Source organism: Caretta caretta, chromosome 11, assembly GCF_965140235.1.
Source record: "Caretta caretta isolate rCarCar2 chromosome 11, rCarCar1.hap1, whole genome shotgun sequence".
NCBI classification, from domain to species: Eukaryota; Metazoa; Chordata; order Testudines; family Cheloniidae; genus Caretta; species Caretta caretta.
The window spans coordinates 40,501,883-40,516,303 of record NC_134216.1 but is presented as its reverse complement, the minus strand read 5'-3'; the positions used below and the strand labels follow the sequence as shown (position 1 = coordinate 40,516,303).

General features: G+C 36.3%; 1 protein-coding gene across 4 annotated transcripts in view; it reads right to left on the bottom strand.

Moving 5' to 3' along the window:
* Nucleotides 1-695: 695 nt before the first annotated feature.
* DYNC1I2 (dynein cytoplasmic 1 intermediate chain 2) overlaps nt 696-14,421 on the bottom strand; it is a 43,189-nt gene continuing 29,463 nt past the window's right edge. For all 4 annotated transcript variants that reach the window (XM_048868553.2, XM_048868555.2, XM_048868554.2 and 1 more), the window contains 11 exons: nt 10,348-10,437; nt 9,905-10,067; nt 9,709-9,808; nt 9,037-9,162; nt 7,910-8,056; nt 7,433-7,546; nt 6,655-6,788; nt 5,512-5,656; nt 4,406-4,546; nt 2,672-2,797; nt 696-1,460 (listed from right to left, as the gene is read on the bottom strand). In XM_048868553.2, the coding sequence (XP_048724510.1) occupies nt 1,347-1,460; nt 2,672-2,797; nt 4,406-4,546; nt 5,512-5,656; nt 6,655-6,788; nt 7,433-7,546; nt 7,910-8,056; nt 9,037-9,162; nt 9,709-9,808; nt 9,905-10,067; nt 10,348-10,437 (1,400 nt within the window). In that variant the 3' untranslated portion in view covers nt 696-1,346. The remainder of the gene's footprint in view (nt 1,461-2,671; nt 2,798-4,405; nt 4,547-5,511; nt 5,657-6,654; nt 6,789-7,432; nt 7,547-7,909; nt 8,057-9,036; nt 9,163-9,708; nt 9,809-9,904; nt 10,068-10,347; nt 10,438-14,421) is intronic.

Sequence of the window (14,421 nt, the reverse complement as noted above, 5' to 3'; positions counted from 1 at the left end):
TCTCTGAAAGAAGGTTCTGGCACCCTAATGTTGACCTGGGGAAACAGACTGAGCTGGAGCAAACAAGAGCTTAAGAGATCTTATTCTTGTGACACAACCTAGGTTGTTTTTTTGTTTTTTTTCCAGAGTGGGATGGGGTAGGGGATAGGCTAATCTAGATCCACATCTCTACAAAAGCCCCTTTACTGCCTCACATGAACTTGGCACAAATGGAGCATGTTTCTCTTTTTTTTCCTAGTTGCTTGTCAATTTTATTATCTATAACATGAGGTGAGGTTTTTTTAAGTAATTTCATCTACTCTATTAGTCATTTTTTCATCTTGCAGATTACAATAGGCTTTTCAACATCCTCCAGAAGTCCTCCTGCTAATCCTGGAAATCTCTACCCAAAACATTGAATAAGGACTCATTTCTACATTCTTTGCACACATTAAGTTAGTCACACAGAATGTTTTAATACCATATACTTCTATGTACAGGCTGTGGCAACAAGGACACCAGCACCTGGCTCTTACAGTATGATGGGGATAGCAATCTTTATGACAGGAGTTGGTAACCTCTTGCTTCTTTGAATTGTCTCGGGAGGAACAGGAAAGAATCTTACACTGATTTATTTGACTATAAAGAAGTGGTTCCTAATGATTTTGTACATCTGAGCAAAGATGTTACTACTAATGAGAGACTGGGGGCTGGGCTGGTGCTAAAAGCTTGCGTAACCTTTATTTATAAAGGAATCTCACCTTTTAACAAAGACCTAGTACTAAATATGTATTATTTTACAAAGTTAGGTTCAGTGACCAAATAAAGTTTATTATAGACATAACTTACTACCCTATTTTGCTTATTAAAAAAAGAGCAAGAAAGAAACTGGATGAAGGTTTACTTTGAACAGGATGCATGCACTTCTGTGGACAGTTCTAATATCCTAATATTAACAATCCTTCAGAGATTAACTACCTAATGAAAGCTAGCTAGTACAATACAGGAAGTTCTGATTGAGAAATGGAACTTGTTTATCTTTCAGAAATAGTTACATACTGTTTGAAAAATTCAGTAGCGTTACAGCTAATATACATCTGGGTTAGTGTTTCAACAAAACATTTCTTGCAAAGTCAGGGCAGCTGTATTAAAAATTAAACAAATTCAAGAATAACGTGCTTGTAATTATGTATAAAAAATGTGACATTGCAAGACTTAATTTTCAGTGACCTTTATACAATTTCAAAATCCACAGTTTATTCCACGTATTTCTCCTCAGGTTACCAGTTAGACTGAAGCATGCTATTACTCTGAAAATGTACACAAGTCATTCCCAAATCCACTACTATAACTCATTTTTGAAAGATTTACGCAGGTATGCGGGTTGCAGCTTCCTCCTCTGCATCAGCTCTGTTTGCATTAATTTCTGCTAGTGTTCGACCAAAACGTGTCCATTCATCATTGCGCGGAACAGCAATTTGCTATAGAGAAATATCAATGGGTGTAAATAATATTGTAATTACACAATGTAATTTAGCTCATTTTTACACCTGGTCTAAACACCACATTTATAAATTATGCTAACAGCTTACCTTATTCATTAAAAGTTTTCCAATAGTCTTACTAGCAAATACAGCTGGTATGCATTGCCCAACAAATGGTGGTAACTGTGGCTATGGCTAAACTACGCAGCTTTTAGCCACACGGCTGTGCTGCTACAGCCGTGCTGCTAAAAGGCGCACAACGTAGCTGCTGTTTGTCAGCAGGAGAGAGCTCTTCCTCTCCACTCCACCAGCAGCTCTGTCAGCAGGAGAGTCCTGCAGGCAAAGCACTGTTCACACCGCGCTTTTTGTCAGTAAAACTTTTGTCGTTCGGGGGTGAGGGGTTTGGTTTTTTTAATTAACACCCCTAAATGACAAAAGTTTTTCCAACGAAGTGCCAGTGTAGACAAAGCCTTAGTAAACTTTAAAAAACTAATAAATTCAGTGCTTGATAAGGGTGCTGTCTGACTTTTTGGCATTGAAGTCCTGCGTTTAAGCACAGAACAAATAGGGCAGTGGTAGTAATAAGCTTGGCCCATGTACCTCAGTCTGGAGAGACCACCTCCACAGGTGAGAAAGTAGTTCTTTTATCCTTGTCCAACAATCCTTGAAATATATATACCAATTCTAATTGTTTTAGAGAGACTGACAGCTGCTCAGTGGGAACTGAAGTGAGGCAACTACTTCTCACTTTACAGTTCAAATGGCCATTGGATGGTACATTTTGTTCATAACCAACCTGGCATGCATTCAGAATAGTGATAAAGGAGGTGAAATCTTGTCCACACCCACTACTAATCTCCTCTATATGCAATTTCTACTGCAGTATAAATTTAAATGGTTAGATATCTTTATTTCAACAGCTTAATACTGACCATTTATCTTTTAGTTGCACAATTACAACACATCAAAGTTTCTTTAAAATGCTAAAATATTGTATGAAATTGAACTGAGATTGAAACATTTAAAAATCATAATTAATCCTGAAAGCAAGAGGATTAGAAATTTATCTTGAATTACCATTTATTCCTGGCAAAAATGTTTTGAAGGAAAGTTGAAAGTCGAAAGTCAAAAAGTTAGGTGACAGAGTAAATTCAGGAAGAAGCTTTAAATCCATGTAACACAAAGTAGCAAACACAAAAGTTACCTACCTCTCCCACGTCATATATAACTATTTGTCCTTCTGAATCACCTACAGCAATCTCTCGCCCAGAATGTGTCCATCTCACACGATTAAGAGCAGGATTACCCTCCACAGTAATGCTTGCAGTTGGCACCTATATCCATTTAGAACACAGTTAAAACTAGCAGCATAAAAATCATACGGAAATGTGTTCTAGCCAACTGTTCCCCCTTGAGAAAAAGGAGATTTTAAAAGGTGAAACAAATCTTCAACACTGATCTGACAAGTATTTTCCCCAATGGTCCAATACATTGGGAAAGGGAATTGGGAGAGATGGGAGCTTACAAGACTTACCCCAGTTACTCTTTCCTCCCAAAAGCTACCTCAGTTCTTAAAATAAATCCTGAGTTTGTAGCACTCATGAAATATACATATGCAGAAACGGTCATGAGAGAGCCTATTTTAAGCAATCCTCATTTAGAGAGAAAAAATTGCCTCATAACATTAATACAAACAGTCCCTAAATCATTAGGAACATCTCTGGTATAAATACAGTATATGTTACAGGACAATAGGTATGGATTTGAAATTTGCCAAAAAATAATCATCCTAGGACAATTTCCCCTCCTAATTTTTCTTAAAACACATAACAACAGATATTTGTTTAGTGGCAATCAATTTCATTTCTACTTGGAAGACCTACATTTAGGAATGACCTCAATAGCCTCTGCTAGTACAGTGAGGATCAGGTGCATTTTGAGGTACAAAGCCCTTTGGTATTGAAGGCTCTATGTAATATAGGCAAGTATACTTGGGCTTCGGGATAGGTACTGACTACAATCCTTTACAGAACCTTACTGTTTGCAAAGCTGTGCTGTAAATAAGGAAGTGTTATTTCCTCTTAACAACACAAGAACTAGAGGTCACCAAATGAAATGAATAGGCAGCAGGTTTAAAAACAAACAAAAGGAAGTATTTCTTCACACAACATACAGTCAGCCTGTGGAACTCCTTGCCAGAGGAGGATGTGAAGGCCAAGACTATAACAGGTTTCAAAAAAGAACTAGATAAATTCATGGAGGATAGATCCATCAATGGCTATTAGCCAGGATGGGTAGGGATGGTGTCCCTAACCTCGGTTTGTCAGAAGCTGGGAATGGGCAACAGGGGATGGATCACTTGATAATTACCTGTTCTGTTAATTCCCTCTGACACACCTGGCATTGACCAATGTCGGAAGACAGGATACTGGGCTAGATGGACCATTGGTCTGACCCAGTATGGCCATTCTTATGTCTGAAAATAAGAGTGTGTCACCCTACCAGGTGATTAATGATCGTGGTTTTTTTTTTTTCATGCTAGAAAAATTAACAGCTACATTTGAATGTGAGCCAGTGAATCTATTAGAGCAACTAACAGCATAATAGCAATCTTATGTGACTCATTCATAGTATTGGGGGGGGTTAGCCCTTGTATGCACGTCCAAGGAAAAAGCCACACAAGTATAGCATGCTATATAGATAGAAATTCTGTATTCCTTTTATACTGGGAGGACAACATTTTAGTTACCACCATCTGACACTAAAAACGAGGTGACTTGAATTATTGCCCTCTAATCACACATCTACTGCGTAATGCCACTGCAGCAGCAGAAATACATAGTGCAACCATGATGAAACATTTCTGGCCATACACATTTCTGAAGAAGCCTAAGATTTTTAGTTCTTGTCAGATTTGAAGTAGGTAAATTATTGTGCCTCACCTCAGTATCATTGTTGAGATTCCACAGATCAAGCCTACCCATTCCATCCACACAAGCAAACAGGGCAGGGTGAGTGGGAGACCACATCACATCATAAACATAGTCTGAGTTGTCTTCAAAGGAGTAGAGAGGCTTATTATTCTGAAACAAAGCACCATACAATCTTTACATTTGGGATTCTGAAAGTGAAATCTTTTTGCAATGAAGGTGAAAGACTGAGTTTTTGTACAGTTCATATTGCAGCAATTCTAAAATAAAGTAACTATCTGTGCTTAAAGAATTTCTTAAACTGTCTCTTACATAAAAAGAGGCCAAAAAATAACCACAGGATGGGGGAAAAACCAAACCTCCCTGTTTGGATGAATTATATAGCATGTTTACTGCCTGCTATTACAACATAGCTTCAATAGGAGGCTGGTATAACAACCTAAATATGAGTGAATTCTGGTAAAGTCTCCTGAGCTGACCTGATGGCCTAGGGGTAGGCTTGTGCACTGTTATGGGGGAGACCATAGCTTGACTTTGACCCTAGTCCAGCTTCATGATCCCTGGGACAACAATGTTGCAGAGGCAGCTTGCTAAGCAAGCGATGGAAAAGACATGAGTATCATGGCTCTTGACTGCAACTCTGTTCAGGCTCATTAGAAACAGTGTTGATGGTAATGCATTGTGGGCTGTAGTGAGAACTATGGAGATGCAAGGACATGAAATGGACATCTAAATTACCATAATTATAATATACTTAATATAATACATAATATACCTGAATTACAACATAACTTATTTGAATAATTACATTGGTCTTCCCAACCCAGTTACAAAAGTTGAAAGGATGAGCAAAATGGACCAGAAATAGACAAACAGCCAGGATTTACATATAAGTTTCATTTAGGTGATAATAAGTTACAGTAATCTTGGTGATGCTACTTGCAGGTTCTTAAAAGAGAACTAAGTTACATAAATTAATTCATCTGATGTTACCATTCATCCAATCGACTTAACAAGCTTCCCTAAACCCTTTGACAACAATTTGGTTAACTAAAACTTACATTATAGCACCACCTTGTGTCAAAGTCTGAATTGTTAGACACCTCTGTTTTAGATACCTTAGTTGTCCAAAGCTTTACTGTCCAGTCAAATGATGAGGTGACAAAAAGATGAGAGAAGTCTACAGGTCCAACTGCGGCATGGCAATGGATACCTGTGATTGGTCCTTGGTGTCCTTCAAACATCTCACTGATTCCCGCTTTGCTGTTTTAAAATACATTATGTAGGTTAATTTCCTTTGAAACTATATTTCACACAAAGGCAACAAGGAATACATGCTTTAAATAAACTGGGAGTGGGTTTCAGTAGAACCCAAATAGATTTGGCCTGCAGAGGGGAAGTGAAATGTGGGTTTGAATATGATCCTGTGTATTAGCCTCTCTTTTCCAAAACCCTATTCTGTTATATTTAAGTGTAGACATAATACCATAGAAAACAGTAACATTGGGCAAGGCTATCCCATCCAGATTTGACTAGGTACCTCTTCAAGCAATAGCTAAATATTTGGATCAGATAACAAAATTCAGTCCTCAAATATGGATACAAAATTCCTTAAATTGCCTTAAACAGGAGTTGCACGTAAGTAGCTGGGGCAGACTTTAGTCCCAGTGACAATACATCCCCAATAATCTCATATCAGAACTGATAAAGTGGAGAGGAGGGAAAAAGGATGTTACAAAAGAGACAATTTTGGCTAGTTTTAAACCAAAGAGCTGTGCTGTGAGAGTGATGTGTATTTGAGATGAAAACTGGACACTCAATTTTATTTAAGAAAGCAATTGATAGGATACAGCCAGACAATTTCAAAGCAGATTGAACAGCAGGAGAAATGCTAGCCAATTTAAGATTTGTGTGTGATTTTACTGTACAATTATCTGGGGAACTGATACAAAGTTTGGGATGTTCTGCTACAATTCAAATGAATAGAACTGAAGTCTACTAGTTCATCTTCCTTTTCATAATTAAAAGTAGTCCTAGCCAAGGTAAAGATCCAACAGTAGCAATGGTGGATTCTTTTCTTGAACTTTAAAAGTCTGATTTAATATTTCATATTTTTAAAAAGATATTACCTTTTTATATAAACACAAAGCTCTGCTATGAACGCTAATTAAGCTTGCTCAACAAAATCTTTCTATATTAAGGGGAAAATCCTGATAAGCTTCACTATTTAAAACAAAAAAATAATTTGAGTGTCTATTCACCTGCCATGGCGGCATGCTGTGTACACAGAGCCTTCCTCACTTCCAACAACGAAGTTGTTGACATCTCCAACAGGAAAGGACATGCATGTGACAGCTACAGCCTTGGACTGCTTATGAATCAACTCCATACTATCCTGTAGAAAAAAGTAGCAGGAACTTATTTTTCAAACTTGCCATCTTAACTTCTACCAGAAATCATGTAGGTTTCCTAGTACTAGTTAGTCCACAAGCCGTTCTTATTCCAGCCCTTTTCTACATTTGGAAATCTAGCTCTTATTCATGAATCCAAACTTTAGCATCAGTACTGAAGAATCCAAAAATTATTATGACAGGTTTCAGAGGAACAGCCGTGTTAGTCTGTATTCGCAAAAAGAAAAGGAGTACTTGTGGCACCTTAGAGACTAACCAATTTATTTGAGCATGAGATGAAGTGAGCTGTAGCTCACGAAAGCTCATGCTCAAATAAATTGGTTAGTCTCTAAGGTGCCACAAGTACTCCTTTTCTTTTTAAAAATTATTATGACACTTAATGTACTACAGTAAAAAAGGAATTTATCTTACAGAATTACGATACAACTACTCAAGCAGGGAATGTCTGCATATTGTCAAAATGCAGAACACTACTTTACAAAGTCTTATGAAATAGGTAAAGCAAACAGGTGAAATTAATATTAAAATCCTAAGTATTTAGTAAGGTACAGACTACCTGAGCTAAAAAGTGGTAAGTAATAGCCTCATCTATAGCTCTCTATTACATACTTTCCCAAGTTTACTCTACCTGAGGTTGGGAAAGCATGTCCAGACTCCATGAGCATATCTTTCCATCAGTTGAGATGCTAATCAAATTATGAGCATTTTGGGTCCCAACCACATTTACACAGTATACAGGGTGCTGAAAAGAGATTACAAAATTCTTTTCAGAAACAGTTTCCATAATAACAAATTCAATGACATTCACTTAACACAAGTGTGAAATACAAATTTTAATATTTCATACAACAGTTTAAGTTGACTTAACAATACTATTTGAAAGATATGAAAACTTATTTAGCCTTTTAGCATTTAAGTAACGCATGGTGTAGAGATAGGCTCCTTTAAAACTGACAGCTGCATGACAAAGACAATTCTTCAGTGCTACTATTGTTAAACCCAGACATAAATATTAAAACATCATCACTGTTCATCCAGGGGAAACCCTCTCCCACCCCAAGGGGTTAACGGCTCAATAGTGAGTAGTTCTCATTTCACCCCCTACCGTGTGAGCAGCAGCTGAAAGTGGAGTTCTCTGCACTGGGGTTCTTTTATTGCTGCGATTATCCCATAGCACAATTTGGCCTGAATATGTGCCACCAACCACCAGATTTGGATGAAATTTTGCAAATGTAGCCGACATCACTGCTGACTGTAAAGGACACACACACACAAGGAAAAGTTTTGTTTTAAGACTAAAATCCAGAATTTAAGGATAGAAAATCTGACCAATTACTGGTAGTGAGCTGTTTCCTCAATTACATTTGATATTGCTTTTCCTATCTTCTGCTCCTTTGTCCAAACACACGAAGGTTCACAACCAGATGAGTTGAATGGTTATTTAAAAATCTTGATATTCTTCTGGTCTCAACTTTTACTAAATACAAATAAAAATCACACTCTCCCCATATGCATACTACTAACTTCTAGGAAAGATACAAATCAAATGTAACAGAAATAGAATCCAGTAATAGGACACATTCTGTGGTCATTTTTCAAGGAGATCAGAAAACTGTTTTGTCACTATAGTATGAAATCATAATATAATTACCTTTGCAATCTATGCCTTGACAGTAATCTGACAGCATCAGATTACAAACTAGTTCTAATTCAACTAAGTGATTTTTCAGAATTATGACATTTTGAAAATAAATGGTTATTGTAGGTTTGGTCAAACAGAAAAGGTTTGCACATTTTTACCTCTCAGTAATCCATTTTAAAACCTGCATCTGTTTTCTACTTGAAGCATGTGTTTTTACTTATCTATTTTTTTCCAATTCCTCAGGCTATGTACACTTTATTCAGTGGGCTAAGGTCTAGTTGTACATTCTGCATCATAGTTCCCAAAAAGCCCCTTGTACTGAAAGCATAAATGTCAGTTTTTCTTTTAATAAATGAGATTAAGAAACAGATTTTCAGACATGCAAAATTTCTGATATTCAGAATATTTAAACAGAGCAATCTTTTCAAACTGATGAAGTCTTCAGCCATCAACATCTGTTTGCAAATACATGTGGTTAAAGTACATGCCAACCCAATGAAATCATCATGTTGACAAGTATAAATAAGGCACTTGTCCAAATTAATCAACATAAAATCTTGAGCCTGGTGAGACAGGAACTCACATCATACCTGGCAGTGAAAGACATACTCTGGGGTAGTTTTCTTGTATTTCATATTCCACACAAGAGCCACCCCATCAGGCTCATGAGGGGCATCTTCATTATTGTTGTAGGAGGCTACAAGCAATTCTGGATACTAGTTATAGAGAAATTAATGGAAAAAAATGTTCAAAATAAACAACTGCCTTATGGTCCAGTCAGTCCTAGAATCTTGATTTATACTGGCAAAACTAAAAGTTTAACCAATGGATAAGTCAGCCCCATAAACAGAAAATATTGGATTAGCTAATTACCATAGTAAGTATAATTACAAGGGTTTATTCAAAAATAGTGTTAAAATACAAGATAATATTGTGTTCTTTACTTATGTATTCTAAATTGTATCCATTTAAAAAAATTTTAGGTGAGGCTAGTTTCTTGGAGCTAATACTGTATCTTTGCGCCTTGGACATTTTTTGTTCTATTTATAGATTGCATTTAAAAGAACATTGAGTTAACTTCTGTTACCTCTTTCAAAATATATAAACACAATCACATCCAATTACAGTATGTAAACAGCAGAGCGTGTCAGAGCTATTCTAAGAACTATATGTAAACCACTGAATGTATGGTTCAAATAAAAGTTGAGTGCACAAAACTTGAGGTATCTGCAAAGGTGACTCAAAGTAAATATTTGTTTTACCTGAGATGACCAGTCCAAACAACTAACAACACGATGCTTTGACCAGCGTTCATCAAAAAACTGTCTGTTTAAGGACAGTTTAGCGCCTGCTTGAATCTCTCTGTAAAGACAGACAAATGGAGGGTACTAATCCAAGATCACGTTTTCAGTTACAAATATAGTAAACACAGTAAAGCACTCAATACTCCCACATTACCCTTCTTTGTCTTCCAGATCTCTTCCACTGTAGTCAAAGAAAATGTTAATCTGCTCCGAAAGAGCTCTTTCTACGATCCTTGTAGAATGGTCAAAGAAACTTAAAAACTCTTCAGAGTGTAAAATTTGCTGTTTTTCCTCTTCTGTAAGCTCATGAGGGGCAGCTGGGGGGAGGGAAAAAAAGGTTAGATTTTCCTAAAGTTCATTCTTATCTGTTTAAACATTTATGAAAAAAAACCAAATATTTTTCAAATTAAAAAAACATTTTCATATCCATATATTTTAATAATTTTTACATAGGATTTTAAGTTATTCATATTTTTGTTTACAGAAAGGTGCTAAAAAGTCAAATGTCAGTTTGATTTAAAAAAAACTATTACATTAAAATTCCTAAACATCCTTTTATTTGCAATGCCTAATACTGTGTCCTAAAGCGAGTTGTACCTTCCTCCTCTTCATCATTTTTCAATGTTTTTTCTTCTTCGGGTTCAGTTGATGGCTTTGGTACCACTACATCATCTTCATCTTCGTCATCTGAAAAGAAATGATACAGCAAAATAGTTAATAACAGTCCTAGAGAAGCACAGTAAAGTTCCATCCAGTTTCACACAATACAAAAGTAAATACATTTGTGCATATGGAATAGTTTTACATAAATTGATGCAGTTCCTAAAACGTAATCCTTAAAAAGGATAATGTTTGGTTAAAGTGAAGGAATATTAATCAGAACATTATCTACACCACTATTTAGTATACAACAGTCATACCAAATTGCGTAGCTGTGTAAACTGAAACAGAATACATAAGCAATTGTAGAGAATTCACAGTGGAAATCTCTAAATTTACAAGCATTTATCATTCCAGACAGAATATGAAAGTACCACAGTTTTATGTAACATGCTGACACATTAATGCTGCAGAATAAAGAAAATCAAATGTCTAAAATAGCCTACAGAGCTGCTGCTTACTTGTGATCTGAAACCATCAGTGTCTAATGGGTCTTCATATGGCATAAAGATGACTTACATTAGCTTTCAGGTTGCTATTCTGAGAGGCAAATTTTGCTAAAGATAATAGCTGAGAGATTACATTTTCTTTTCTGTCATTCTAAATGCAAGTCTCATTATCTGTATCATGTTTGGCAATGAGAATTTTAAAGCAAAATGTGTTTTCCCTAATTGCAATGAATAAGGTAAAATGTTAATGTTCTGGAATACTGACAAGGTTTACAGCACTTTTTACATTACTACATTTTATCCTTTGAATACTGTAAACCAGAAAATAACTTTAAATTACTTAGTGTTGTGGAATATGCATTTCCTGTCTTTTCTTCCTCTCCTTTCTAAGGTAAGTTTTTGAAAAGACTATTTTTATTGGTTAAACAGCTATGTCATCTGTCTATAAGGGAATGGCAGCAGGAGTCTACAGCATGCTTCATCACAAGTAACGAGACAGTATTCAACAGGGACTCTACTTGTTTGTCACAGACGTTTCTCTGACCCATGTTTAAAGTTCTCTAACAAAAAACACACACGAGCACACACACAAAAGAGTGGTCAAGGGATGGGAACCAGCTGCCAAGCCATGCTCCCAGCAGCCAGGCCAGCTGACTAGATAGCAACAACCAGATGGTACTGCTGGGATTGTGTGTCTCTGCTATGAGGTGGCAATGGGATGGCACAACATTTTTCTGCCTCACTGCTTCCAATGATGTCTTTCCCCAATGGCAAGCCCGTGCAATTACCAGCACTCCAGGAGGTCCACAGACAAGCCTTTACCCTCTAAACAAAATACAGCTTGTAGGCCATACCAGCTGCCAAACCACACACAAAGTGATAGGTTTAGAGAGGTCTGAATGTCTTTTTAACTCCATAGTACAGGCAATAAAAATATAACTGTACCTGCAGGAAAGAAAGCTTTAAGTGACACTGTATAATGCTCACAATAATACAAACTCCAACTTAATCAAAATGATAATGACGTATGCCAATCGTACATTACTTGAAATTGAGCGATTTTTACGTTCTGACAAGTTTACAGAACTAGGATAAATGGCATGAATGATTTCAATATATGCTCATACTTTTGAACCAAATGGTGAAGGTTAAAATCTTTCCTTTCAAGGGCCTCAATCAGCCACAAAGGAAAACAGTAATCACTGTCTTTTCAGCCAGCCCAACCGCATTTGTCAGCCCTTTCTCTGTCAATGCAGCCAGAGCAATCAACCTGCCAAACATTCAGAATGGAAAAACAATCTGAAAATACAGGGTATAATGCACCTGCCAGTGAAAATGGCCATTTCAAGAAAAGCTAGTGATCTCAGTGACCCTGCTGAGGAGGCGGTGGTGCAAAGGGGAAAGAACGCGTAAAAGAATTCTTAGTGATCTCCACTCTCTTGCACATTGACACTTCCTTACAAAGCACGCCAATTACAGCTTTTGTGCTACTTAAAAAAAAGCTTTTTTGCGCAAAATAATCACATGGAGAAACAGAAAGACACTGCTCCTTTTTAGACGGATTCGCATGTACAACTGACTATTAATCTGAAAACTGTATAACTTGTAGCAATTCTAAACTGTACTGTTCAAAGCAAACTGAAATTCTAATGTCCAGTCACTGTGGGTGTGAACACCGATAAATTTATATTTAATAGATATGACTGAGAATAGCAAATTGCAAGACAACTGATGTACAATGAAAATTTAATTATGTAAAAATATTTGTTTCCCCAACCAATCTTGCTGCAGTTAACAAAATGCCTTATATTTAGAGACCTGGATTCTGGTCACTCTGGACAGCTACTCTAGCTTTAAATTTAATGAATCAGAAAATGCATCCCAACTTTGCTGCATCACACTGATTTTAAGTACCATTTTCAATGACAGGAGTCAAATTCCTAACAAATGCAGATGGTCAGCTGTTTAGTGCTAAGTGACCTCATAATCTACATATTTTACAGAAAAGATATTGTAGCAGATTGCTCCTCCCTTTTAATGTTTCAACATAGATGGTGTATATTAGAGAGATCCAAATTCCTTCATATTACTCTCAGTATATGTTGTCATCTTATTAGTTACTGCTGCAGCTGAGTCCTAGACATAGTAGAGCAGCAATTATTCCAATACTTTAAGTTATCAGGGCTTTTGATGACTCAGTCCTATTTTTAGGTTTACATATGTACAAACATCCCCTTGGCTCATAAGACTTGTAGCCTTAATTCTATTGTGGTTACTTTACATTAAGCAACACTATTATATATATAAAAAATGGATTAGTAAAGAATCTTGAATTAAAACATAAAAGCTTAGAAAATTAAAACGTTGTATATCAAGTTGTTAACAAAAGAATGGTCCCTACCAAGAGAAACTCAGAATCTAAAGACACAACCAGAATCCACTGGAGAACAGGAAGGATCAGAGTTAAGTTTTTAAAATGTCCTTTCCTCTCCTATTCTCCCCTCCCCTCCAACTCGTTTCCCCCCAGTCACCACCTCTTACTTTAACAATAATGGTCCAAGTGTTAAGTGTTCGCAGGGGTTGTGATACAATATGATGAATAGCAACACACACTAAAAAGTATTAAAAGTTCTAATGTCGAAAAACAGTTTACCATTTCTAATGAATTAAGTACTCATTTAAAATCTAAATGCATCACACCAACCCAAAAACGTATCATCTTAGCCTGAATTTTTGCAGAGATGACCTTCTCTACTTCAGCCTCCCCTCTGTTCATTACTGACAACTTTATCTGCTGGGTGTTTATACCATTTAAGTTAGCAATACATCTGATACAATTTCTAGTTTTTTTTAAAAATGCTAACCTTTTTTCCCCCAAAAAAGACGAAGATAAAGCAGTTAAAACTTTAAAAACTGCACAGGATCATGAAGACTGGAAACGGGTCTGTATGTCACATCAATTTATTGATGAATATTCATTACAATATTCTAAGTGGTTAACTCCATGTTTTTTCCTGACAGGGGATCTAAGGTTATAAACTAAGCAGTAAAGAGTGCATAAAAGTAGCAGTTACTTTTAAAGTGACAAATCTCTTGTCAATGAATGCTAAAACCAGATTTAATGAACCACTGAATTTTTACTTTGGAGTTAACATCAAAATTGTGATGTATTTTGGTGAGATGGAAAGAAAAGCAGTGCTGTAAATTAGTCTGCACCTAGCAGTAACGCTATAGAGTGAAGTTCCAGTTGTCTGAGTAATCTGTTGCTGAGTAGGTTAATCAAAGTTAAATCATCTGTGAAATGGGTGGCTTTTGTTAAGATGAAGTTGTCTTCCTATTAAGTTTTCCTTCTGTATTTCATTGTATATTTATAGCATGTACTGGGAACTAAAGGCATATATAAAACTAAACTATTTCTTAAAGAGTACAGTTGGAATATATAAATACTATGCGTGGTGTTGTTTGTATTGCTGTAGCACCCAGAGGCCTTACATGCAGATGTTAAATATAGTTAAAACCTGAGTTAAAATAATCAGTCTTAACCAAATAATATTTTGATCAT